General features: G+C 41.0%; 1 protein-coding gene across 4 annotated transcripts in view; it reads left to right on the plus strand.

Annotated features, from left to right (window-relative positions):
• Positions 1-12,547: 12,547 nt before the first annotated feature.
• The window catches only part of ubtf (upstream binding transcription factor), a 74,822-nt gene continuing 59,845 nt past the window's right edge, over positions 12,548-27,524 (plus strand). For 2 of the 4 annotated variants that reach the window (XM_072249368.1, XM_072249370.1), the window contains exons 1-4: positions 13,619-13,705; positions 15,063-15,160; positions 22,207-22,379; positions 23,759-23,842. In XM_072249368.1, coding sequence (XP_072105469.1) covers positions 15,106-15,160; positions 22,207-22,379; positions 23,759-23,842 — 312 coding nt within the window. In that variant the 5' untranslated portion in view covers positions 13,619-13,705; positions 15,063-15,105. Of the gene's footprint in view, positions 13,337-13,387; positions 13,706-15,062; positions 15,161-22,206; positions 22,380-23,758; positions 23,843-27,524 lie in introns of those variants that run through there. The other 2 variants (XM_072249369.1, XM_072249371.1) reach the window with 2 other exon arrangements.

Raw genomic sequence — 27,524 nt, forward strand, 5'->3', positions numbered from 1 at the left:
CCCCCACCCCCTCCCTTTCTTCTTTCTTCCACGGCCTTCTGTCTCTTTCACCAATCAACTTCCAAGCTCTTTACTTCATCCCTCCCTCTCCAAGTTTCACCTATCGCCTGGCATTTCTCTCTCTCCTCTCCCCACCTTTCAAACCTACTCCTCAGCCTTTTCTCCCCAGTCCTGCCGAAGGGTTTTGGCCTGAAAATGTCGACTGTACTTTTTTCCATTGATGCTGCCTGGCCTGCTGAGTTCCTCCAGCATCTTGTGTGCGTTGCTTGGATTTCCAGCATCTGCAGATTTTCTTTTGCTTGTGATTTAAACAGAGTTTATTTTATTTTTAAAGATACATGTTTAAATTCAGGCAAATAGCTTTAGCATACATTTAAAATTCACACAGGGGATTTCTGATTTATAAAATATTCCCGCATTCCAGAAGATTTATGAACCACAAAGGAATTCCAAATACAGATATAATTCCTACGAACTAAAAGAACATACCAACGAGTTGCCGATGATTAAGTCGTCCACTGTGGAAACTGAAAGTTGAGGAATGAATTCCAGTTCTTCTTTCTGTCACCCCATCGTTCTGTCATTCTCCTTGTTATTCCTAACAATTGCTAATGCTTTCTAACATTTATACTGTTTTGCTACGAGTTGACATTATTTGCATGTGATGTTTTTCACATACCTTTGCTGGGATAAAGTAATTCACACAGATGGTCAAAAAGCTTCTGAGAACAGAGAACCCAGAAACTCAAAATTAACGCTGTGAAGGCTGACTCTCTTAGTACACAAGTATCCGAACTATTGATTGATCATACTTGTGACCATGTTTGATATGCTAAGTAACTAAATAAGTCTGGTCTGCAAGTCTTTTTGAACTCAATCACAATGATACAAACAACCCAGAGAGAGCTGTTTGTATTCAAAGCTGCCCTTTTAACTTCAGACTAATTATTGCTTGCAATTTACATTAAGAACTGAAGACCGATTCTTGTTTACAACAAGAAGCTGAGCAGGAAAGATTGGTTAGAAGTTTAACTCCGTCATAAACAACTCTGACCCTTTGGAAAGGTAATGCTGCTGCAGTAGAAAGCTGAGGTTAGCAATAAACTTCTTGGGCCCTGGGATATGAATATCCATCATAAGTAAACTAACTGTAGTAATAGCAGGCAATTGTTGATCCTAGGGAATCATGGGTTTGCGCCTCTGGTGAACTGTGTACTCTCCAGGATGCAAGCCCGGGAGGAAAGATTTGAAGAACTAGCTGTTGCCCTTGCAGTGGGTTCCCCCTCTGCACATCACTGATGTAGTCCAAGGGAAGAGCAAGCGCTGATGCAATTTGGCACCAACGCCGTCGCAGAGTTTGCCAGAGTAAAGTTGTAAACAACATCAAACTGTCTTAGGGAACCTAGCTCCGGATTTCTTCCTCAGGGTTTAGTCCCGAAGCCTTTCCCGTGGGTGGGTATGACTGTGAGGCAGCGGAGGTTTAAAATCAGAGTTTTCCTTCTCCTAGGTGGGCTGCCATCCAAGGCTGATGAGCCCCACCTGCCCGAAGCAACTGGTTTTGAGGTGCCAGTGGTCCGCCTTTGCCCCTTGCCAGTAAAAACAGTTCCACTGGGCCTAGTAGCTAGGCCACACATGAAGGCCAAGAGTTGGACTTGGTTGTCAGAGGCTGTTAGAGTCACGCGCCATTTGGAGCACTTTGTAGGTAATGGGAGCTTATCCCCTCTACTACCCCCGGCTATGACAACCTTAGGAACCAGACTAAATGACAACTGTAGTAACACCTTTGAATAGGCTAAAAGCAAAAGCAAATCATATGAGGAGCTGATGATTATGGATGAGGGAGAATAAGAATAATAAAGTGATTAATCCCCTATAAACCAATCAGAATCCTGCCATGATAGGTATAAGACAAGATACTGCACCCAGCATGGAACCAACAACTTACATTCTTGTCCAAGATACCAAAAATGTCCCTCTGTCAGGCTGTTTCATTTAGTGTGAGATGTATCAAATGAAATATTGCTCTCCACTCCCAACACCAGGATTGAAAGCATCCCATCCCCATGTCTCATATCACTTTGCTTGGAGCACAACATTAACCAGTCAACAGCTCTTTGATTTTTAAAGAAAGGGGTTCCCATCATGCTCTGACAATTATGAGGAAATAAGCAGAAGAGCTTTATAATCACAGCATGCTAATTGAAATGATGCTAATTATTAAATTAGCATATCTAACATTCTCTTTCTCGACGGTCATTGTCTTATTTCAGTGTGTGCAGGAGAAAATATTTAAGAGGGGAGTAAACTCAACAGGATTTTACTCAACAGAAGTAATGATCCAGCAATCCAACAGAACCCACTAAAATGCATGCACTTGACTTGATGCATGATACCCTGTCGGTACAACCTTGAAAGAAAAAGTTACACATTGGTACTGTCCTCATGGATATTCCTGCATAAATAAAGATCAAGAAAAACAAACAAAAAAGATATTATTTATTCATGGCAAGGCCTTAGAAGTCAGTATGCTCAGCCTAATTAGAGTTCATACATGGATGAGAGATCATTACGTGCATATCAGAGATTATTTTCATTACCTATCTACCAGCCTTTTCGCTCTAAATGAGAAGGGAACTAGGAGGCCATCAATTCCACAGGATCCTCCTGGCATTCCTCTGCTGGACTGATGAGATAGGCCACCACCATTCCTTGTTCTTTCCCTTAGCTTTTACATACTTCTCTTCTCCAGTGGCCAAGGATACAGGGTTGAAGCATTAGGCTGGAAAACATTAGCGAGCATAACAATGAATCATATGCACCAGATTGCAGAAGAAGTGGTGCATAGATAAATAAAAATGAAATGGCAGACTTGTTGGAAAAGTAAAAGCCTGTGGGACTCAAGGGAGAATGGCAAATTGAATCCTAAACTCAGTTATAGGAGGCGAAGGTTAATGGTTCTGATCGGAAAACTTAACAGCTTCGTTCCACAGAAATCAATACTAAGTCCCTAATTTTTATGGCTACATTAATGATTCATATTTAAATGTAGGAGGCATGATAAAAGAAGTTTGTAGATGATACAAAATGGCAGTGTGGCTGTCTGTGAAGAGAAAGTCTTTAGATTGCTTTCAAATATAGATGACCTAATTAGAAATTGGCAAATGGGATTCAGTACAGAGAAGTATGAGGAAATGTATTTGGGGTGTCTATCCACATGAGATGGTATTGGGTTTGCTGACCGCTAAATTCTAAACTCAAGTGAAAACTTTAAGCACTATCGAATATAAATAGCCACAAGTATTCTCATTAAAGAGAGATTATACTGTAATTACCCAATCTTCAAAGACTAGTTCACTTCCCTGTTTATTCTCCATGGCAAATTTAGCTGCCAATACTCACTATTTGTGTGGTGGTCCCCTCTCCCTACCAAGGAGAAGATACTTCCAGCTAGTTTAAAAACACAATTCATTTATTGACAGTAATACACATTTACATCCACACATTCTTAAACACATTTAAAACTCACAGAGATTTCCTATCTTAAACATTTCCAGTTCTCACAGAGGATTTCTATCTTATCTTAAATCATTGAATCATTATATTGAACCTTGAAACATTATACAACATTTCCAAATTACAAACCTCTTCTAAAACACAAAGCACAAATCATTTCTTAAGAATAAAGGACAAAGGATTTTTTAAACTTAAAGGATTTCCAAAACACAGGTACAATTCCTGTAAACTAAAAAGACATACCCATAATGGAAACAGGTCATCCATCGCAGAAACTAAAGTTGGAGGAATGGATTTTTGTTCACTCCTTTCATGGTTCCTTGATGTTCTTTACCCAATTCATAATAAGCTTGAACTGCTGTCAACATTTATACTCCTTTTCTTCCACTTGGGTGACTTCACATGATTATGATATTTCCTCAGATATCCTTTTAACTCAAATGGTTCAAAACAGGGGTTCCCAACCTATTTTCTGCCATGGAGCCTTACCATTAACCAAGGAGTCTGTGGACCCCAGGTTGGGAATCCCTGGTCTAAAAGTGTATTTGGAGACATAGACCTCAACTAATGTTCATAGTTCACAATTAATGCTGTAAAGATAACTTTGAGCACATAAACATTGCAACTATAAACAAATCAGTTATTGTTATGTTAAATTATCCATCTATTCAGTGAACTTCCTTAAATTAAGCAACTTAAAAGCCAGCTGGTCTGCTTGAAACAACCTGTTGTCTTATACTGTTGTAATACCCTGGTTCGTATTTTTACTGTTATGCTGTATGTATTTCATTTTGGCAGTTCTGTAAGAGCAGTCTGTTCTGGTTTTATGTTTGTTTGGGTTATTGTTGAAGATAAGAGATGAGGAGAAATGTGTGCCATCCAATTAGGATGGTCGGATTAAGGGGAGGATTCTCTGATGAGGGACACTAAGATTGGGCTTGGGGCTTTTGTTTGAGAGGAGATGAAGAGAGAAGATGCGGGGGAGAACCGGTTGTAGCATACGATCTGGTGGGAGACCTGTTTGTTCGAGATGGATTGTGAGCGATGTTTGGAAGGTGGTGTGTGCTTTCAAGTTAACTGGGGGCCCAGCGCGTGAGTGACAGAGAAGTTAAAGATGAGCTCCAACTTGTGCACATTTGACTATTTAATTAGAATGGGCTCTTTGCTTTTTGTTATTCTTTAGTAAAGGGAGTTGAAAAAGGCTTATGAATTAGCTGAGGTTTTGGCTGCTAAGCAGGATCAAGGAAATAAGAGGAGGTATGATCAGAAAGTTAGGTTCTCCCAACTCATGACTGGAGACCAAGTACTCATTAGGAATTTGGGGCTATCTGGGAAGCATAGGTTGACTGACCGCTGGGTGGCTACACCCTGTGTAGTGGAGAGTCAGATGCCAAATGTACCAGTTTTCTGGGTGAAATCAGAGGCTGTGAATGGGCCGGTCAAGATTCTCCATCGGAACCACTTTCTGCCTCTGGGATAAGAGGCCTTTTGCTAACTCCCCACTAATTGAGGAAGAGATTCCCAATCCTTCTCATACTGAGGGAGGTGGAATGGGGGGGTCTAGCAGTGGACAGGCAGGTTTTCAGCTGGACCCCGAAGGGGGACTGGGCTCTAAAACAACTGGGAATAAAGCAGAACTCAGCCAAGAGGCGGAGGGGCCTGCGATACCGGAAGGCCAGAGTTAGAGATGGGGGGGGGGGGAGTGGTGGAGGCCTCTCCACGTAGACCAGGAGTATCCCAAGGAACGCCTGAAACTGAAGATGTAGATGATGGGGTACAGAGGTCTCAAAGAGTCAGGAGACCCCCAGGGAGGCTGGCCTATGTAACACCGGGGGAACAGAGTGTTGTGACTATCCCCCTAGTGAGATATGTCTCTACCATTCACAAGTGGATTGATGTCATCACGAAATTCCTTTGAAAGTGGTGTCATTAATGACAGGATGACAAATTATTTTGAAGTCATGAGGACATGACTCCAGTGGTGCGGCCAGTCAGGATGCTCTCAATTGTGCCCCTGTAGAAAGTCCTTAGCTTGTTTACAAAGCTGTGTTTTTTTTCACTTCAAACTGATTACTGCATTCCATTTACACTTTAAGAACTGAAGATTGATTTCCATTGATGACCTGAAACTAAACAAACTGTTAGCTGGAAGTTTACTTACAACTGTTTTTGATCTTTAGAAAGCAAAGTTAGCAAAAAACCCAAGAAATGAATATTTATAACACACAGATCTTTAAAAGTATGAAACTAGGTCAATAAGATGACTGGAAAACCATTTGGGATGCTTTCCTCTATTAGCCAAACTCATATTCTCCAGATCACAGCTTGAGAAACACGTACAGGTCCTATTGCTTTACTGCAAAGACATGACCAGACTGGAGAATATGTAAAGATGTTCAAGGATGGCATCAGAACAGGAAAAAATTAGGTAAGTGGACCAGTCAGTTCGATTGAGAACAACATCTCCCTGACAATCTCCACCAGCACAGGTGCACCATAAGGCTGTGTGCTTAACCCCTGCTCCACTCATTTTATACACATGACTGTGAAGCTACATACAGCTCCAATGGCATATTTAAGTTTACTCTCGACACCACTGTTGTTGGCCAAATCAAAGGTGGTGATGAATTAGCATATAAGAAAGAGATTCAAAATCTGGCTGAGTGTTGCCACAACAAAAATCTCTCACTCAATGTCATTAAACTAAGGAGCTGATTATTGACTTCAGGAGGAGGAAATTGGAGGTCCATGAGCCAGTTCTTATCAGATCAGAGGTGGCGAAGGTCAGCAACTTTAAATTTTTCAAAGTTATCATTTCAGGGTAACTGTCCTGTGCGCAGCACGCAAATGCAATTCCGAAGAAAGCATGTCAGCGCCTCTACTTCCTTTTGAGTTGCCGAAGATTCGGCATGATATCTAAAACTTTGACAAATGTTCTATAGATTGGTGGTGGAGAGCATATTGACCTGTTGCATCACAGCCTGGTATTGAAACACCAGTGCCCTTGAATGGAAAATTTTACAAAAGGTCTTGAATATGCCCAGCACAGGTAAAGCCTTCCCCACCATTGTGCACATCTACACGAAGCATTGTGGCAGAAAAGCAGCAAGGACACCCACCACCCAGGCCATATTCTCTTCTTGCTGTTGCCATCAGGAAGAAGGTACAGGAGCCCACACCACCAAGTTCAGGAACAGTTATTACTACTCAACCGTCAGGCTCTTGAACTGGAGGGGATAACTTCACTCACCCCATCACTGAACTATTCCCACAACCTATAGACTCACTTTCAGGGACTCTTCATCTCATGTTCTCAATATTTGTTATGAATAAACTTTACTCTGGCTTCCAGCCGGATACAGGTATTGATCTTAACTGATGTTTCGATGACAAACTCTGACACTTTCATCGGGGATGATGCCTGGGCATGTCTAGTCCAGTGGTATTTACGTCCCTCCTGATTGGTTAGTCCTTATCCAATCAGGTTTCTGCTGTCCCACCTTGTTTACAATCGAATTCCAGTTCTTTCTTTCAGTGAGACCTTCATCTTTGTTAAAATTCTTTTCCTCTAGTTTTATTGTGTTTCTTGGATTTGCTGTGCATGCCCGCAAGAAAATGAATCTTATGGTAGTACATGGTGACATATATGAACTTTAATAATAAATTTACTTTGAATTTAGTCTTAGTCAAGAAATAAAAACTACTGAGTGTATTCAGATAAAGTAACCTGAGTAAGGATTAGAGGGGTGATAAGTATTTTTCTTTAATCTGAGAGTAGAAGAGACTAGGAACGTACTGCCTGAAAGATATACAGGCAAAATCATCATCACATTTAAAATGTACTTGCATGTATATTTGTGGAGGAATGACCTGAGGGCTGTGGACTTCACGTTGGAGTGGGATTAGACTGGCTTGGCCTTTTTCAGCTGGCGTGGTCACAATAGATTAAATGAAATCCATGGAAAGTGAAGGTGTGGGGACACTAATGGAAGATACCAAGCAAAACAAAGTGAAAAGAGTGGGAGTTTAATTAACATTTCTTGATCTGGTCAAGTTATAACTCTTCTCACTTTGTATCTAAGAACATGTTACACAACTCTACACCTGTCTCATTTCTGTATCTTCTATTCAAAGCCACAGTTGCAAAGTCCTTCTGCTCCTGACTATACCTCACAGAAATTCCAGTGGTGGTTTTGCATCTGGAGCTGTCCTTACTTCTTGATAAATGGGGTTTGTAAAAGATGAAATCAAGTCCTTAGAAAGACGTGACATAGGACCAGAAGATGTAGAATCCTTGTGGGTAGAGTTAAGAAACCGCATGGGTAGAAAGACCCTGATGGGAATTACTTACAGGCTTCTAGACAGTAGCCAGGATGTGACATTCAAATTACAATGGGAGATAGAAAAGACTTGTAAAAAATGTGATGTTACTTTCACTTCCTGAAGGCCACAACTAATTCCTTGGTCCTACTGATGTTGAGTACAAGGTTATTGTCGTGAATTAACTCAAACTGCTGATCTATCTCACTCCCGTACACCTTCTCGTCACCACCTGAAATTCTGTCAGCAAGAGTTGTGTCATCGGCAAATTTATAGATGGCCTTTGAGCTGTGCCTAGCCACACAATGTCTACTACTTACTGCTGACCCACCGAATCCCATTAATGGTACTTACTGGGTTTGTGGCCAACAGCTGCTAGGGACACCCTTTCTAAAATGGGATCTTTGGCTTGAGGGTTGGCTTGGTTGTTGTATTCTAGTGCCGTAAATGTACCACCTGCCCACCCTCTCTCTACATCCTACTGTGTGGGGCTGCCATCAAAAGACAATGGAGACTGAGTGTTTCTGGATTGTAGTGTTCCTCTTCTGGGAACCTGCCAGATTGGCTTATGAAAGCATTAAATGGCTTCAGGACTGCAGGAGAAATTGGCTACTAACACAGCCTTAGCATTACATGATATGAGCCAGGCCATCAATGACATTACTGCCAAAATTCAGGCACTGTGGACTCTCAAAATTGACTAGCACTAGACATACTGTTGTCTATGAGAGGTTGTACTTAGGCTATTATTAGCCAGGAATGTTGCCAACTGTCCCTGATGAAACTGTTACAGAGTTGCTTTATTGAAATTCAGTAAGATTTATGTTGTTCTCTACAGGACAAGAGGAGGGAGTGTGGAAATTGCGATAAGGCAAGGATAGCCTGGGGGAGTTGTAGTCAAGCGAGACCTTTGAAGTGAGACGGCAGCAGTGTGAACTCAAGCCAGACTTTTCCAGAAAGGTCTTGCTAAAACATAGGATTCCTTTACACAATAGGGGATAAGCAAGCTAACTATAATGTAAGGATGTGAAACATACCGAACTAAGACACAATTGTCTTTACTAACTTCAAAATATCATCGGCTGTCTACTTGAAGTTTCAATTGGCTTTTAGCATCTCTATTGTGAATGGTGATTGATCTTGCAAATAAGGAATTCAAACATATACAATTTACCAATCAATATCTGTAACTACTAAAGTAATTCTGCATAAAAATAGTAGTTTTCTGTCCTGGCTTCAGAAGAGGGGTGTACAGTATTTTAAAAATCAAGAAATAGATAAGCTGATTGTAATTAAAAGACTAAGCAACTGAACTGTTTTAAATATCTACCCAATTCAATCATAACCTGATGAACTTACAGATCTTTTCTATGTGAGTTCTCTCCTGCATGTACACTGTTTACTGTTAAATTCACTGCAGCAGTTCAGAATTTATAAAAAAACAGAAACACTGATTCAAGATGGTGGCCAAACACTATCTACTCAGAGCAACTAGAGATGGACAATAAATGGCATTCCAATGATTTTTACTAGTGTCTTGAAAAAAATAAACCCTTCAATTTTGTTTCCCTTGATATAGTAATCAATATTCGGGACCTTTCCTATTAGCTGTTGGTGACTGCATAACAGTGGAAATTCAGAAAATGCTGTACATAGAAATAAAAAGAAATCAGAGATAGCCTCCATCCTGAAGATCAGAAAGCCTGTTTCCAAAACTTGTAATCAGAGACCCTGTGGAAAGTATTGATATGTTGGCAATTAGTCCTAATCTTCCAAGAGTAAAAAAAATCTTTTCTTGTGCCGTAGACACGCTTAATGTGTGGGATGTATTATACCTGAGACTATCCGTTTGTATACAATGGATTAAAGGCTTTCCTTAAATAAGTATTTCCTATAAGTGCTACATTTAGCTTCAACATTATTTTCCTAATTCACTTTGATTGGGTAAATAAAAAACTGTTAATTCAAATTTCTCTTCAAATACGTATTTATATTTAATTAAAACTTTGAATTTAGATGTGCTGCGCCGTGTTCACGATCTTCTGCAGCTTCTTCCGGTCTTGGACAGGACAACTTCCATACCAGGTTGTGATGCACCCTAGAAGAATGCTTTCTACGGTGCATCTATAAAAATTAGTGAGGGTTTTAGGGGACGAGCCAAATTTCTTTAGTTTTCTCAGGAAGTAAAGGAGCTGCTGGGCCTTCTTGGCAGTGAACTCTGCTTGGTTCGACCAAGTCAGGTCATTTGTGATATTGACCCCGAGGAACTTAAAGCTTTTGAACTGTTCCACTTGCGCACCACTGATGTAAATTGGGTCGTGTGGTCCGCTACTCCTTCTGAAGTTAACAACCAATTCCTTCGTCTTGCTGACGTTGAGGGATAGGTTATTGTCCTTGCAACAATGTCAAATTTAAGAGACTGCTAGACAGGTATATGGAGGAATTTAAGGAGGGTGTTATATGGGAGGCAGGGTTTAAGGGTTGGCACAACATTGTGGGCCGAAGGGCCTGTACTGTGCTGTACTATTCTATGTTCTAAAAGTAAAATATGACACATAAGTATATTAAGCAACACGTACGGTGATCATCAGGCCATTCTGTAGCTATATCACCCAACAGAAAATAATTCAGAGCTTTTAAAGTAAGACTAACACTACTTCAAGATGCAGTTGTTAAAGGCACAGTCACATCTTTAGCGTGCATTTCAGATTAATGGCCTAACTCAGATGATAACGAGGTGCTAGAGATTTAAAGCCGATGTCTATTAAAATATTCTGGTAGGACAACAGGTGTATGAAATATACCTCAGAGCTATTTGATTTTTCAGTTAACTAATATCTTGGAATGGGAATTTTAGAAAGCAGTCAGGATTACATCAAGTATGTAGGCTTCTTCTGTGCCACTTTTAACGTGACCATAATATATAACTGAAAATACTTAAATAACACAATGATTTAAGATACTTGTCAGCACCTTTCTATAGTGCTGCTTTTAGGAGCCATGAATTGCTTGCTCTGTTGATACTGTGGTTTTAACAGGCAAATTCCCACAAATAATTGTTTGTAAACTTATGCGATCAATCAGATCATATCTGTCAACAGTAAATGGAAACTTTGGCCTACGCCAGAGGGAGTAATTTGAAATTATTTCCTATACATGTATTTAAAGAATACAGAACGAAATGTGGCATCTGCAGTATTACAATACTAGGTTCATATTTGTTGCATATATTTTTAAAACGTGCTACATCGCAGAACTATATTTTTAATGCTTGTAAATTAGGACGCGTATGCACATCAATGCACACAAAATGCTGGAGGAACTCATAAGGCCAGGCAGCATCTACGGAAAAAAGTAAACCGTCGAGGTTTTGGGCCGAAACTCTTCATCGGGGCTGGGAAAAAGAAGATGAATGTATCCGTATGTTGTGCCTTGGAATGGCAGTCCTGCCAGAGGGTGGTGGGAAGAAGTTACTCAGTTTCTCAAATAGTGTCAACGCGGTGTGAACATTTCCGGAGATGAATGGGCACAGGCACACAAAAATAACGGGCGAGGAAAGGTGATTAAATAGAAGCAATTAGCCTATGCTAACAAGAGTTGCGGAAGAAATAGGTATTTTGATATATTTTCGTTCTTTGTATTGTAATATTCCACCCCGTTCAGTTTCTTGTCATAGTCAAATGTAATTGAATGGAATTGGAGGACTCAGAGAACACTTTGTAATTCCGAATTTAATTTGTTTTTGTTGGAGGAAGTCAGAACTGGGAATGAAGTCCCTCGAGAAGTAAGACTCCGGAATATTGGAATTTAGCCTCTAGATCAAGTTACAATTTGGCTACGGATAAGTAAAGTGAAACTGCACACGGAAAGAAAATCTGGAGCCGGACTCAATGACTGCGATTCTACTGCACCTCGCAGAGGTCGACCGAAGCCGAGGGACAAGTTATGGCTTCGTCTCCTCCAGGGCCCCAGGTAGAACGAGAAGACAGAATCAACCAGTTAATAATATGATTGTGCCAGACCGTTTTAATATTGTAACAAACTTGTTGGAAGCATTCTCGATAATTGAATAAAACTACAGCTATTCACGTCTGTAGTATTCTCAGATTATCTCTTGGTTGCTGACTCCAAATGACTGCAAGAAATCTGTAAGGAGGAAAATAGCTGACGTGAAAATGCGCAATTATCAATAAATAATTTAATCCACTTTCACTTAACGCAGTAAATATTACTCCGCTTTCGACGCTACATGTTTAGCAAAACTCGTAAGCTAAACTTTGCTGATGCGAGGCTGAAACGCATTCTAATTCCAAATGCGTAACATAACAAGGGATAGGCCAGCAGTAGGATCCTTCCCACTAACATCACAGCGACAGGAGGCACCAAGGCTTTGATTGACAGGTGCTTGGAAACGCCCCCGTTCACAAAGCCAACTCCGTTTCATGTTTCCCTCAGTTTGCTCACGCACTTTAATCACTTTTGCAACATATCTTGTTATGGGGGTGTAGTTACAATGTGGCTGAACCGTTAGTGTGACCGTCATGACTGTATATCTACATACGCGGCCTCAAGACAACCCAACTCAATCGCTTGGGACACTCCAACCCGCCAGAGATCAATTTTCTCTCCAAATCCAACGTCACCCAACTCGTGATGATGCCTAGAGAGTCACCACAACCCTTTCTGGCTGGGAGAGCTTTCTCATCCTGCAATCTGTTTAGTAACAAACCGAGTGATTTGGGACGTTCACTGTGGGTCTATCATCGCCCGATAAAACTGGACTTTCAATTTAATAATCCCTTTGGCACACCCTGAAGCTACCGAACTACCCACTGATTACTCCTTTTAAAATTCCCGCCCCGTACTGTATAAATTCATTAATTTATTTCTGGCAATTTTCATCTCCATTGGCTCGACAGGGAATGACGTGCAGCACAACAAAGGTGGAGTTGAAAATTAAATAAAAATGTAGCAAAGAAGAAAGCTGCGGCTCGGTGTTACATTGTAATAGCTGCACTTCACTGCAACTAACTATTCAACACTGGCAATTAGTCCGGGGAAAGACAGCACTCCGGCCGCAGCGGAGCGAGGAGTGCCAGCTTTCGTTATTTTAACATTTCTCAAGAATAACAAACTTCGCCTCAAAACTTTTACTTATTATAGAAAGATATCTTGTCTTTTTCTGAAAAAAACGAAATCCTTCCGCCTCCCTTCACTGTGCGTTGCTTCTTGGCTGTTAAAATTGCTGGTGGCTGGGGCCGCTTTTTTGCCGAGACAGCAGCCGAATACAGCGGGCTCGCTAAAGCAAAAACAGTCGGAGAAGCGTAAGGGGGATGGGGGAAGGAGCTGATCCGGAAAAAGGGGATTGGAGAGGTCGGAAGTATCGCGAAGCATGCCGGCTCTCAACGGGGACTAGAAAGCGTCCACGCCCGGGGCCAGCGCCGTGGATCTGGCGAAGGTTCAGCCCAGGTTCGCCTTGTTTTGCAAGACGCCTCGACCGAAGGTAAGGTGGTTTAAAAATTCTGTCAGAGAAAAAATAAACCATGTATTTTATCGAAAAAGAATTAAAATGCGTATTAAAACAATGCAGAAGGAGCCGGGTGTGTGCTCCGCTTCTGAAAGAGGTGAGCGAGGAGAGAGTGCGAGCGGGGGTTCGGCATGGGGCTGTGCCGAGACGGTTGCGCCGTGGAGCCGCCTCTTGTCGACAGCAGCAGGAAGCTGGTTGGCTCTGGTGGCCGCGCCAGTGCAGGGGCTCGTTGTCTCGGATTCATTCCCTCGGTTCCGGCCCCTTTTGTCTTCCGCTGCTCTCTCTGCTTGGCTCCCATTTTACCGCGTCTCTCTCTTCAAGCAGAGTGCGAGGCTCCCGGGCTGGGTGAGTGACTCTGGCCGCCCGCTAAACCACCCTTGAGCTTTTAGTCTTTTTTTTCCTTTTTATTTTCTACCCACTTTATATATGTCTATATATAAATATCTACGTATATATATCTACGAGATTTTCTAATTGTGTCTCATACATGTTCGGTTCACTCGGATTTTTTTATTTACAAAAATATTTAATAACTAAAATTTTAGTTCGATTATTTACTTTTATTCCTTTTCTTTTTTTTTCTTTGGAACAAAAAGGGGGCTATGCTTTTGTATTTGCTGTTTTAATTTCATGCTTATTTTTTCCGTGGCGGGTTTGTGCCGTGTTATAGCCCGGGCTGTGGCGCTCACATGGCGGACCGAGTCCTTCGTCCATTCCGGGCTGCGTTGGCTCTCAATCCATCGCAAATTTCGGTCGCTCGTGTGGAAGCGAAGACGATCAGTAGCTGAAAAGTGATTGTTAATGAAATTTCCTGAACGATTTCAGTTGCTAAATTCGAGATTTAAAAAAAAATGAAATTAGCGATTTTTTTAAAAAATTAAAATTCGTTCGAATTTTATTTTCGTTTTTAAAGTGTTACACTTTAATTTTTCGCATTTAATGTAACAAAAATTTAGTTTTTTCGGGGTTTTCTCGATAGCTACGGTAGGGAAAGACACTGCGCTGAGCCCTGGTAACATGGCCGTGCGGCTGCTAAGTGCAGCCGCAACTCGGACGCCATGACTGGGACAAGAAGAGAGCCACGCGTCGGGCCGAGCCTCCGGGGGCAGCGGCTGGAGGATGATGGGGGGGGGGGCGGCGGCGGCGCTGAGCTCGGAGCGCTTGCCTGGTGTTTGGTGCATTGAGGCGGGGGGGGGGTGAGGTTTGCAGAGGGGAGACAAGGAGCGGCTGTGTGCCGTCGGGGAGCTGGGCTAGGGCGGATGAGAAGACGACGGGGGAAAGAGAGGAGACGCTTTTCGCCCTTGCCTTTCGTCATCGTCTCTTTTTTTTCCTCCCCCTCCTACTCCCACTCCCCACCGAGGAATTGCAGTTGCTGCCGACCCGAGATGCACGTTCCCCTCCCCGGCCACAGTTGCAGCGCATTCCGAAGTCTCCGATGCTTGCTTTCTCTTTTGTCCGCTTCGTGCAGCGCCGCTCCTGCTCTGGACTCAAGCTGCGACTGGGCGGTGTTCTACAGAGCAGCTGCTCCGAGCTGTTGCACTCGCTGATACTGGAGGGGAAAAGGAAGAGGAGGGAGGGGAGACGTAAGCACTGGGGGATTGACTAGAGTGGCTTGCGATAGAGACACGCGCAGGGGGGAGATAGCTGTTGCAGTTTTGGTCTTGTGGTACAGCCTAATCTGGTCTCGCTCGCTCCTACGCAGGTAGTTGGTGGACTCAAAGAATAGTGTGTTTCTGTCGAGCAATATGAACGGAGAGACAGCAATGGCAGAAACTACTGAAGTGAGCGATGCTAAAGAAGGTGAGTTAAATGGAGGCCAGGTTGCCCGTTGAGAACGGACGACAAGAATTGAGTATTCCCGAAAATTTACATTCTTATCCAGACAGTGGTATTTTCAAAGCTTTTTATTTGCAAAATGGAGAACTCATTATTTCAAGTTACCATTGCAGAAAATTTCTTCTTCCCTTCATTCCAAATTGCAATTTGACCAGAAAGCGCTAAAGCGATATTTATAGTATAAATTACGTACTTTGAAAACTAACAGCCACGTTCAGCCATTGTGAGTATTCTTCATTAAACACATTTTGGTTTGTGTTCCATCAAAGAAAGAATAATTAGAGGAGTAGAGTGTCAAGGGATGAAAGTTAAGCCCTGATTATATTTTGACTGAGATGCTAGGAGTGATGTGTTTATCATATACAATAAATCAGTTGGATGTAGAGCACCATGAGTTTCCCTTGGTATTATGCCAGTTAACGTCTAATACCATGCAATGTAATTTAGATATTGTGTGATTATTTTGATTTTTTTTTTGTCTTTAGGTTTCAACTTTGTTTCAGCCAAAAATATAATTTGTTGGTGGCCATGTTGTATAATGTGATGATCACATTCTCTGTTAGTCACAATGGGGTTTGAAATGATGGTCCAAGCTTTCTTATATTGAGAGCATAACTATAATTTCTATGTCTTCTAATATCTGTTCTTGCTGTTTTTTGTAATCAAGGACAGAGAACCAGCAATAGGAGAAAATGTCTCATTTGTTGCATCTCATGCCCAAGTTAAATTAGGAATAGAATAATTGTTGATATGAAACTGTTCTAAAGTGATAGGAGCTTTACAACTAAGTGTTAGGGATTATATGGGGTTACCATCCAGTTTAAATACTGAGGTATCTCAGAATACTGGTAATAGGTATCTATTTGTCTAATGTTTTGATATTAATCATTGGTGTGCAAGTTATGACTGAATTTAGGAATGTCACTTGAGAGTCATGTTGATTCAAAGAGGATTCAATTTTCCTTCTGTCTTTTCAGTCCTACAGTCCAGGACCACAGTCATTAGCTGGTTATTTAACAAATGCAATTTTGAATCCAGAGCGCTAAGTATCAAGAGTTTTCGTAAACAGCATGGTGAATGGATCAAGTTTCTTGGCATCATCCTCCTGAGCAGAGCACAGCACGGACATACTCCATGTAGCACCGAATCTTGGTTCCACTCGCCATGAGTGGTACTGCAACAGGAATCATTGGTGATCTTGATGGCATCAATAAAATTGCAGATCAAACTGTGTGTTTTAATATCTAGTGTCATGTAGATGTGTTCTTATACAGGTCAGGAGATGATTTTTATTTTCAAAAAAGTATTGTGCTTTTTGGCCATAGTTTTCCTTTTCTGCTGAATCTGTAACAAGTTTGGTCACTTTCACTGGTTGACATACAGAGAATCACAATCCATGGCACAGCCACTACAGTTTTTTTAAAGGCAGATTTAATAACATTCATGGCTCAGGTTTTCAGTCAATAATTGGGGCTCTTATTTTTTGAAGTAAAATGTAATTTCTGTTAACCGTGCAAGTTAAAGGTGGGTCGTTGCTGTTCCACCTTTCCCTGCTCCGGAAACTTAGTGACAGTGCCATCTCACACATGGAACTCAGCAAGAATACATTCAGGTTTGTTCATTCTGTGAATATTTAATGCCTGAATTACTGTTGGGCAATGGATATGAAGAACTTAATTTCATTCCTTCAGATTTTGTGTATTTATGGTTTGTTCATGTTTCATATTTGCCCATTATTTTGAATTCTGTTAACTTTTTAACATGCCATTTTCTGGCACTCAGTAAGTATTCTTCAAGATGATTGCAAGTCCCATTTCCCCTGTAGAGAGCACCATGTTGTCTGGATTTCTTATCCAAGTTCTCTGATAAATGCATGATGCCAGAGCCTAGTATCATGAAGGCCTAGGCATGGCCATTTGCTATTAACCTATTTTGTCATTGTAATGTGGACTCTGGATGCTGTCAGGCATGGCAGAATGTAAGTCACCATCATCCAATGTTTGGGGTGTGGCTTGCTAGGGGATGGCAGTTTCTGTACAATGTAAACAATAGTGGTGGGTTAGAAGCAGTTGCACTGGAGACTCTCTTGAAAACATTTTTCATTATTGGCATGCAAAGTGCCTTTGTATTTTTGTTGCGGTGGAATTCAACCTTGCCACATGTGGTTAAGTGTCAGATAACTAGCTATCTCTGAATATTACTCTGAGACAGTGGAGAGGAGTCCAGATCTTTGAATTGGCACGAGTGAATTATTAGCCAAGATCATCTATATATTTATTGATAGAATCAAAAATAAGCATATAAGTGATCTGGTATATTGAACTGGGGAGAAATATTCTCAGATAACAATGTTTGCTTCCTCTGCATTTAGGGAAGGCTAAAGAAAGATGTTGGAAACCTAGAAAGATACTTGGAGGGGGTCAATGTTAAGAATAGAGAAGATTAAAAGGAAATTATCAATCTCTGCATTATACCAACTAACGTCCACTGAGAAGAATTGCATTTGGTGAATAGGAAAATTGGTTGAGTTTAATGTTGAAAGCCGTTTTCTTCGTTCTCCAGCAGCAATGTATTAGGCCAGAGTCCTGTACTTAATGCACCCAAAAAAAATCCTTGTTAAGTCAATAAGCTCCTGGTCCAATAGGGGGAGAAGTGTGGACTCATTAATTTCCAGCAAGTCATCTTTGCTAAATAGGTTCGAAACACAAATGAAAATTTGTACACAACTCTATTGCAGCCACAATGCTTGAAAAGCTGAAGATGCACAGCTAATGATCAATTTGATGAAATGCAACTTGGCTCAAAATCACTGGGCAGGCAAGTTTGTAAGGTTGACAGTCAGCAGTGGTGAATCACGATAGAAGGGAAAACATAATTTTATGTTAAGCTGAAAGAGGTGGGTGAGCTTTAATGAGTTATTAAAGATGAGGGGATATCCCATGGACCTCGCGTTTGAAACCTTTGGCCTAGACTGTTTTGTCTTATTGCTCACCATTCCATGGAGCTGGTGGAAAGCAATCCTTGTTCAAAAACCATGAAGTTGGGTAACTTGCAGATAAAGCAACCGGGCACATTGTAGCTTGTTGCAATGACTTTAAGCTGAATTGGAAGCTGTGAAATTCCATCATCAGGAGGGTTTAGAATATGTTGGGCTGTTTCACCTTTTTCTGGCATTCAAGAAGAAAGTGAGTTTGGGAGTGAAGTGTGACCAGAGTTGAGAGAATAGAGGCTGGTTAACTACTCCTATTGGGCAGGAGATTTGGAGGAAGTCATCAGTGGCAGGTAGTGAATTAAAATAGTTTTAGCAGGATGTGAAATGTTAAAAGGGAAAGGATCAAATTTGGGTTTGGGAGCTGAGTAAAGGTGCACTGGATGGGGTGGTATTTTTGAAGAGCATCACCAGTGAGGTTTAGATACAGTCAGGGAGTGATAGATGGTTAGTTGTGTCATTAAATGGGTAAGTGAGAAGTTGGGAATTGAGGTGAATGCAAAGGATGTGGGGGGGGGGATTGTGGGATGGGGAAAGAAATGAATGAACATGTATACAAGCAGCAGGATGGGGATGGGATATATAGTGGTCACCTCATTCATTTTGGTAGTCCAGGTAAGGCCCTTCATGAAATGCTAAACTAGCAGCTCTCAGGCTGAGACCTCGTTTGTAGCAAAATAAGATGCAAGTGTTGTCAAATTAATTGAATGCCATTTGGGTCATTTTGTGTACTGAAGTGTTGGCAACAGCTGAGTCAGTTTTGTTCTTGAGCCTGGAAACGCCACCTGGTTCATGCGAAGACAACTTCAATCTACACTTCCAAGAAACATTTGTGTTTTTATACTTGTGGAAAAAGGTGAGCTTAAATGTAATTTTGATGTGTGAATTTACACAGATAATAGCTTGGATTGTAAGGATTGATAGATTCTCGACTGGTACGGGAAAAACTGAAATCTTAAAAGCGTGTATTTTAGTGTTGGTGACGAGGTAGCTATCATTTTGATGTCTTAAGTCAAACTGTAACATGGATCTAAAGGGAGTGGGTCACAATATGTTACATGGAGAACAACAAAAGGGCTTGTGTTTAATTAAAACTAGCAGCTTTACTGTTGCTGTCCTTTCCACACACAGCAGATGGCTGATTTGAAAGTTGAGTCGTACGTATGAATCTGATTTGTGTGAATTCTAGATCTGACCCTTCAATAAGCAGAACATGAAACAAGGTTGATTTTTTTTCCCCTAGAGTAATAGGAAATACTGACCCGCATCTTAAGTTTCATACAAGGACATAAGATTGGGCAAAGAGAATAGCAATTTTCATAACTCCATCGTCTCGGATCTATACTTGTTTTTTGAGTAGTCCAGAATTTTGCTTGGTAGTTCCTTGTGATATTGGTGGAAGCCATTTGGCCCATTGAGTCTGTGTCACCAATTCCACTTTCCCCCACTGATACTCCCTGAAGGCTATTTTCGTGGTATTCCCATCAGTACCCCTGGAAACTGTCAGTCACCAATCAGCCTTCCAACCAGGATTTCCTTTATGGGTGAAAACTGGTGCATCCAGAGGAAATCTACGCAATCACAGGGAGAAAGCAAAAGCACCACACAGCAGTAAAAATATACACAGCCAGACTGTTGGGGCTGTGGACCAGCAGCTGTATAACCAAGCTCTGGTTGATTGTTCTAGGTAGGACTTTATTGCCACAGGCTGCTCCTCTCTTGTAATTCCTACGTGGGGTTTGTCTAACACATTGCTCTTAAGAATAGTTTTCTCCCCTTTTTATAAAAAAAAAACATAAAGTAGTGGATGATTGTAAGACAAAATAATACAATGCCTTGTGTTCTCTATGATACATTGTGGTCCCCTCTTCAGATGCACATTATGGTTTGCCTTAGACATCAGCATAATGGCTGCTTTACCACAAACATGAAAATTTGCAATTTAAAAAATGTATAATGAGGTTTTTCCTGTGCCATTGAAGAACCTGCCATTAGTGCTTACAATCCAATGTGTTATCTGTGTAGCCCCACACTGCATTTAAACTCCTCATTCTCCATAAATATAAAAATGCAAATATTTCTTGGAAGTGTAGATAAAAGCATGATTTACACTTGTCTTCATTAAATTGGAGCTTTAAGTCTTTAAAAAGAAATGTTTTCATTCTATTAGTTTTTAATCAATGATACACATAAAAACCCAAGGACATTTGTGAGCCTTGCAAAACTGATTTCTTCTTCCCAATTACTGCACTGATTCTCCACTCAATACTTGTCAGCAGTTAGGAAATTTGTATGTGCCTGTCTGGTTGTGCTTTGCAATGTGGTGCAAAGCCTGAGCACCTGACAGTGTTTCCACAATGTTGAGGGAGTCTTAGGATCAGGATCTGGAGGTAAATGGAATTTCCAAGTTGAGACAGCATATGATTGGCAGTGTTCCTCCGGGTGGTGATGTGGTCCCTACTGCTGCCTCTTGCCTCTTACCTCAGTTACAGAGCAACAAAAGTGCAGTGCTGGAGGGTTCTTTATTCCTTTGCATAGATACTGCCAGACTTGCTGAGATCCTCCAGCATTCCGTGTATGTTGCTCAAGATTTCCAGCATCTGCAGAATCTCTTCTCCAGTTATAGAGGTCACATTTGGGAGGTACTGTTGAAATAACCTTGGTGAGTAATGGTCTGCATTTTATAGATGATGCATGTTGCAGGCGCAATGCTTTGTAGAAAGAATAAGAGTTAGACTGATGGATGTGGTTCTAATCCAATTATTGACTGCCAGAAGGCCTGAACTAGCATGCCTCTTTCCATACCTCTGCCCAGGTATGGAAGTTGGTGGATGCAGCCCAGTTCATCACAGGCAAAGCCCTCCACACGATCAAGTACAATTACAAGGAGTGTTCTTGCAGGGAAGTGGTATCCATCATCAAGGCTCCCCTACCATCCAGACCATGCTCTCTTCTCGCTGTTGTTTCCAGGAAGGAGGTATAGGAGCCTTGGGTCCCACACCATGAGGTTCAGGAATAGTTATTGCCCTACAGCTATTGGGTTCCTGATCCATTGCGGATAACTTCAGTCACCACAAATCTGAACTGATACTACAACCTACAGACTCACTTCCAAGGGCTTTTTATAACTTGTATTTTCAGTATTTTTTATTTGCGCGATTTCTTTAGCACATTGGTTGTTAGTCTTTGTTTTATGTATATTTTTGTACACTATTCTATTTCTTTTTCCTGTAAATGCCTGTGAGAAAATTTAATCATGAAGGTAGTATGGCAACATATTCATACTTTGATAATAAATTTTACTCTGGCTGTAAGTTGAATGTTTCATCACACTACTACTCCAGAATTGTAACTGGAGGGGGAGGGCTTCATGGTGTCATGAGATAGTTGCTCACTGCAGCATATTCAACTTCTAAATTTTTATGGTGATGTGTTTGGTCCAGTTCTCTTTCTGGTTCAATGTCCATTTTAATCCACTGGGTACATTAGAGCTGTTGAAGAATAATCATTCCCTGGAGATTTTTGGAAATATTTGTAATAGTTTCATGTAAACTTGTAAAACAGAAGCAGTCCTGATGTTAAGTTTGCCTGTATATCTTGGGGTCAATCTAAGCTGGTGACTTTTCTCCTTGTGCAAGGCAGCCAGACCATTCTTTCTTGGTCACACTGAGCTGCTAGTAAGTATTTCTTATTTATCCCCAAGTCATTATACCATCTAATGCTCAGCGACTTAGTGCAGCCAATTATTCTTTCCATGTGGTGTCTTGCACAGCCAAGGTAATCTTTTCTATTCCAGTTAAATAGAAACTTGACTGCTGTCTGTATTTTGATGCTGGTGAGTTGTTGGATTCTTATTTGTTGTATTTAGGATGCATCATTTTTTTCTGATTGAAGGGTTCATTTTAAAGCTCTTCAGATGGCATTCAGTACATGCTATTTGTTTCTAAAAGGGGCAGGAAAGAATTGAATTATTGTTTATGAAACTTTGAGATGTAGAAGTTGATTCACTTTTTCTCCACAGAGTGGCCAAAAGAGGACCTCCTGGGCCTGTTAGATAGCATGAGAAGCATGGTTCCCACCAATGACGTGATGAAGTTTAAAACAACAGAGTCACATATGGACTGGAATAAGGTGACCTTTGCCCATTATACAGCAGAAATGTGTAAACAAAAGTGGTCGGAGATCTCACATGAAGTAAGTCAACATTTAGCACAACATAAAGGCCTTAAATAGCTGCACATCGTAATTTTTGAAATGTAGGTAGTTATTCCAACTGTGCTTCAGTTGTGGAAAAGGTTACTTGTCAGATTGGCAGCTGTCTGAATAAGCAAATAAACATTTGGCAGTTTTCAGGCAAGTGCACCTTTAAAATCTGTGTCAATTAGAGGTACATTTTATTTAATTTATTGCTTAATGATATACTGTTATACAAGGATAACTTTGTGTGTGTGTCCCAATGTTTAACATAGAATATAGAATAGTACAGCACAAGTACAGGCCCTTCAAACTCTGCCTCCCATATAAGCCCCCAACTTAAATTCCTCCGTATACCTGTCCAGTAGTCTCTTAAACTTCACTAGTGTATCTGCCTCCACCACTGACTCAGGCAGTGCATTCCACGCACCAACCACCCTCTGAGTAAAAAACCTTCCTCTAATATCCCCCTTGAACTTCCCACCCCTTACCTTAAAGCCATGTCCTCTTGTATTCAGCAGTGGTGCCCTGGGGAAGAGGTGCTGGCTATCCACTCTTATCTATTCCTGTTATTATCTTGTACACCTCTATCACGTCTCCTCTCATCCTCCTTCTCTCCAAAGAGTAAATTTATCTCTGATTTAGGTAATACTGGCCTATGTTTTTCAAAAAAAAAAGTTTCTCTAAAATATTGCCTGGTAATTAACCAACTTTTTGTTCCAAAATGCATTAGAGTAGCAGCAGGAAATTTACCCTTAATCAATATTGTTTTAGATAGTAATAGCTTGATGCAATCTGTTTATTTTCCATATTTAGGTGTTGAATAATATCCCATTAGTGATAGCTGGAATAGTCAAATTTTGTGGTATTACAGGCCAGGCTGCTCCTGGAAGTGAATAGGACTGTTTGTGTAGTGAACATGACAGGGTTACTCATTAATAAGATAGTGGATGTTGCTTTTGTTACTGAGCTAACTTAAATCTTTAACTTTATAGGACTTCCACTTTCATTTTGAAGCAAATTTCTACATTTTTTTGAGTGGGCTAATGAATGGCATATACCATTGAATGTGGGTAACTGAGTGTCACGCTTTTGGATAACAATTCTGGATGTGCTCATACCACTTAAAGATAAACCATGAAGTCACTAGATGATAACACTTCTAGGTCATTGGTTCTACATTGGTGCACTCTAAATATTTGTTTCTCCCCGATTTGACCTCCAGTTCACATTGGGTGCAGTGGTGTCTTTTAAGTGAATGGCTGCATAGAAATGATGTGAGTTAAGGGCTATAAACTCCATTTGCGATTATACCTTCAAGAATCACAGTTAAGTTTTTTTCCCTTTTGGCTATTTTAAGTACCAAATATTGTTTTTAGGTGAGAAAGTTCCGCACTTTATCAGAACTGATTCTGGATGTCCAAGAAAATGTGAAGAATCCCTATAAAGGGAAGAAACTCAAGGTGAGCATTCAGTCACAATTTTTTTTTGTTTTGTTTTTGAGTTCAGAAGGGAAAAAAATAATGTGGGCGGTCAGTAATATATTGATTTTTATGCAATCTTGTGATTGGGGGAAAAAATGAACACGTGTGTTATTTCATGTGATATAGTTATTGTAAAGATTTTCCTCGTACATTAAGCTATTCTCTTGAATGCAGCTACATCCCTGCAATAATATATTTGGTTTCTAGATGTATTTCAGCTAACAATGGTTAATGAAATTTCTTTCTGGTCTAATTTCATGCAATATGGTAGACATTTCTTAATCAGTGGCTTTACGTTATTTTTAGTAAGAAGTGTCTTCAACATTTTATCTAGAACTTTGACTAATTCAATTTAAAATGTATTGATTTGTGTCCCTCAAGGTAAGACCTTCACAATTTTACATTTTCTTTTTATCTTTACTACAAGTTGGAAACATTCAGGTTATGTAAGTTAAGATGAAGAACTGAAAACTCATGGAGCTGTTTGTTAAATTGAGGTAGTAAAGTTTGTAAAGGAAAATTCGGGTACTTTTTGCACTATTATCGATATTTTCAATATCCACGTTTTGCTCCCATTGAGCTCATTTATACTGCTGATAGCTTCCAAGTTTGAAAATGCCAGATAATTACCAAATGCTTTGGTGTATTTGCTAATTTACCCATTTTTATAAATTAAATATCTTGCACATGGCTATTCCAGAATTTCTTCTTGCATCACTCATGGAAAATGTTTCTGGAGATCTTAGATTTTTGCAGGGACCAGGTCTTTCCAATGCTCCTAAGTGTAGGTTTATGTAATTGTATGTTTGGGAGCCTATTTCCTATTGAGTCACAGAATTGGAGACCTAGCCAAGGCACCACATGAAAATCTAGGTAGGGGTCATCTTGCTGGCGATTCCCCTATTCCATCACTACTTCTCACAAGATGTGAATCACGTAATATCTCTGTATTAAGTTGAACCAGCTTTACATATTGCCAGATGATGGTTTTGAGGTTGGTCATTTTTTGAGGTGCAAATAGTTCAGAGTAAATTTATTAATCAAGTGCATGTCACCATGTACAACCGTGAGACTTATTTTCTTGTGGGTATGCATAGTAATTCCAAGAAACAAAATAGAATTAATTAAAGCCCACACCCAACAAGACAAACAACTAATGTGCAAACATGAAAGAAAAGATAAGCAATATAGAGAACATGAGATTGAAAAGTCCTTGAAAATGTGTCCATATGTTATGAGAACAGTTCAGTGGTGGGGCAAGTGAAATTATCCCCTTTGGTTCAAGAGCCTGATGGTTGAGGGGCAATAACTGTTCCTGAATCTGGGGGTATAAGTCCTGAGGCTCCTGTCCTACCTTCCTAATGACAGTAGTGAGAAGAAAGCATGGCCTGGGTGGGGGGGGGGGGGGGGGGTTCCTCTGGTGCATGCTGCTTTCCTGTGGCAGTGCTCTGTGTAAATGTGCTGAATGGTGGGGAGGGGTTGTCCCATGATGGTCTGGGCTGTATCCAGCACTTTCTGGAGGCTTTTCCATTCAAGGCCATTGGTGTTTCCATTACCAGGCTGTAATACAGCCAGTCAGTATACTCTGCACTGCAAATCTGTACAAGTTTGTTGAAGTTTTAGATGTCATGCCAAATCTTCGCAAACACCTAAGGAAGTAGAGGCGCTGCTGTGTTTTCTTTGTAGTTGCACTTGCATGTTGGGCCCAGGACAGATCCTCTGAGATGATAACACTGAGGTATTTAAATTTGCCGGCACTCTCCACCTCTGGTCCCTGATGAGGACTTGCTTATGGACCGCTGGATTCCTCTTTCTGAGGTCTATAATCATCTCCTTGGTCTTGCTGACATTGAGTAGGAGGTCGTTGTGACACCTCTCAGCCAGATTTATAGTTTCCATCCTGTATGCTGATTCATCACCACCTTTGTTTGGCCAATGACAATGATGTCATCAGCAAACTTGAACATGATGTTGGGGGTTGTACTTGGCCTCACAATCATATGTATAAAGCGAGTCGAACAGGGGGGCTAAGCGCACAGCCTTGTGTTGCACCTGTGCTGATGGAGATTGTGGAGGAGATGTCGTGCCAATCCGAACTGACTGGGGTCTGCAGTTGAGGAAATGGAGGATCCAATTGCACAAAAGAGGTATTGAGGCCAAGGTCTTGAGGTTTATTGATTAGTTTTGAGGGGATGCTTGTATTGAATGTTGGGTTGTAATTGATAAAGAGCATCCTGATGTATGCCTTTTTGCTGTCCGGATATTCCAGAGTTGAGTGAAGAGACAATGAGATGGCATCTGCTGTGGACCTGTTGTGCTGGTAGGCAAATTAGAGCAGATTCAAGTTATTTCTCAGGCAGTTGATGTATTTCATCACCAACCTCTCAAAGCACTTCATTATTGTGGGTGTGAGTGTTACTGGACAATAGTCATTGAGCCAGGTCACCATGTTCTTGGGCACTGGTATGATTGAAGCCTGTTTGAAGCAGGTGGATATCTCTGGGGAAGCGAGAGGCTCAAGATTGAGGTGAACTCTCCAGCCAGCTGACCAGCACAGGTCTTTAGCATTCGGCCAGATAGCCTGTCTAGTCTACATACTTTGTGGATTCATCCTCGGGATGCTTTCATGTCGGCTTAGGGGTCTGTGGGAGTTTGTGAAGGTTCCTCCAGGTTTTGACAGTCAAAGTGAGCATAGAAGTCATGAACTCATTTGGAAGCAAAGCCCTGCTGTCTCTCATGTCACTTGATTTCTCTTTGTAAGAGGTGATAGTATTCAAGCCCTGCCACACCTGTTGAGCATCCTTCAGTGATTCAAGTTTGGTTCAGAATTGTCACTTAGCATGTGAGATGGCTTTCAGGAGATCGTACCTCTTGGTCACCAGACGTGAATGCCTCTGATCTGGCCCTCAGCAGTCTGGATTTCATGTTTCATCCAAGGCTTCTGGTTGAGGAAGACTGATTTTGCAGGGACACGCTCATCTATGACTGTTTTTATAAAAATCCATGACAAGCATGGTGTATTCATTCAGATTGAGTCCTTGAACATGGCCCTGTCCAGCAACTTGAAGCAATCCAGTAACTGCTCCTCTGCCTGTATGCAAGGAGGAGAAGGGTGACCAAGTGATCAGATTTCCCAAAATATGGTCTAGGCATAGAACAGTAGTCATTCCTTATATGGCAGTGGTCGAGTGTGTTGGGACCCTGGTACTGCAAGTTGTATGCTGCTGATAATTGGGCAGGAATAGGGCAGCCATTTTAAGTACTAACATGGCTTTCTGAAACTTTAAAAATTGAACAAAGTGTTGTGTTAAGTTCAGGAGGGTCATTCATGTTTTCGGCTGAAGAAAATGCCAAGCGGGACTTGATTCTTTGGGATCGACTTCATGTGGCCAAGTTCAGAGCAATAATGCTTGTAATTGTGCTAGCATAGACAACATCTGTTAGTTATAAGGCAACATTTTATTGTTTTAATGCCGCCTTAAATTAGATGATATGATCAGTCAGCTGATTTAACAAGGAATTAATTTGCCGCCTTCAAGTGATTTTTACCCATTTGTAATCCAGGCTTCTGGAAACTTGGAACATGGATCCGCTGCTGACACTACTAATGAATGCATCAACTTGGACTGATAAGAGATCCAAATCAATCTACATCCTTTGG

Source organism: Mobula birostris, chromosome X (genome assembly GCF_030028105.1).
Source record: "Mobula birostris isolate sMobBir1 chromosome X, sMobBir1.hap1, whole genome shotgun sequence".
Taxonomy (NCBI): Eukaryota; Metazoa; Chordata; class Chondrichthyes; order Myliobatiformes; family Myliobatidae; genus Mobula; species Mobula birostris.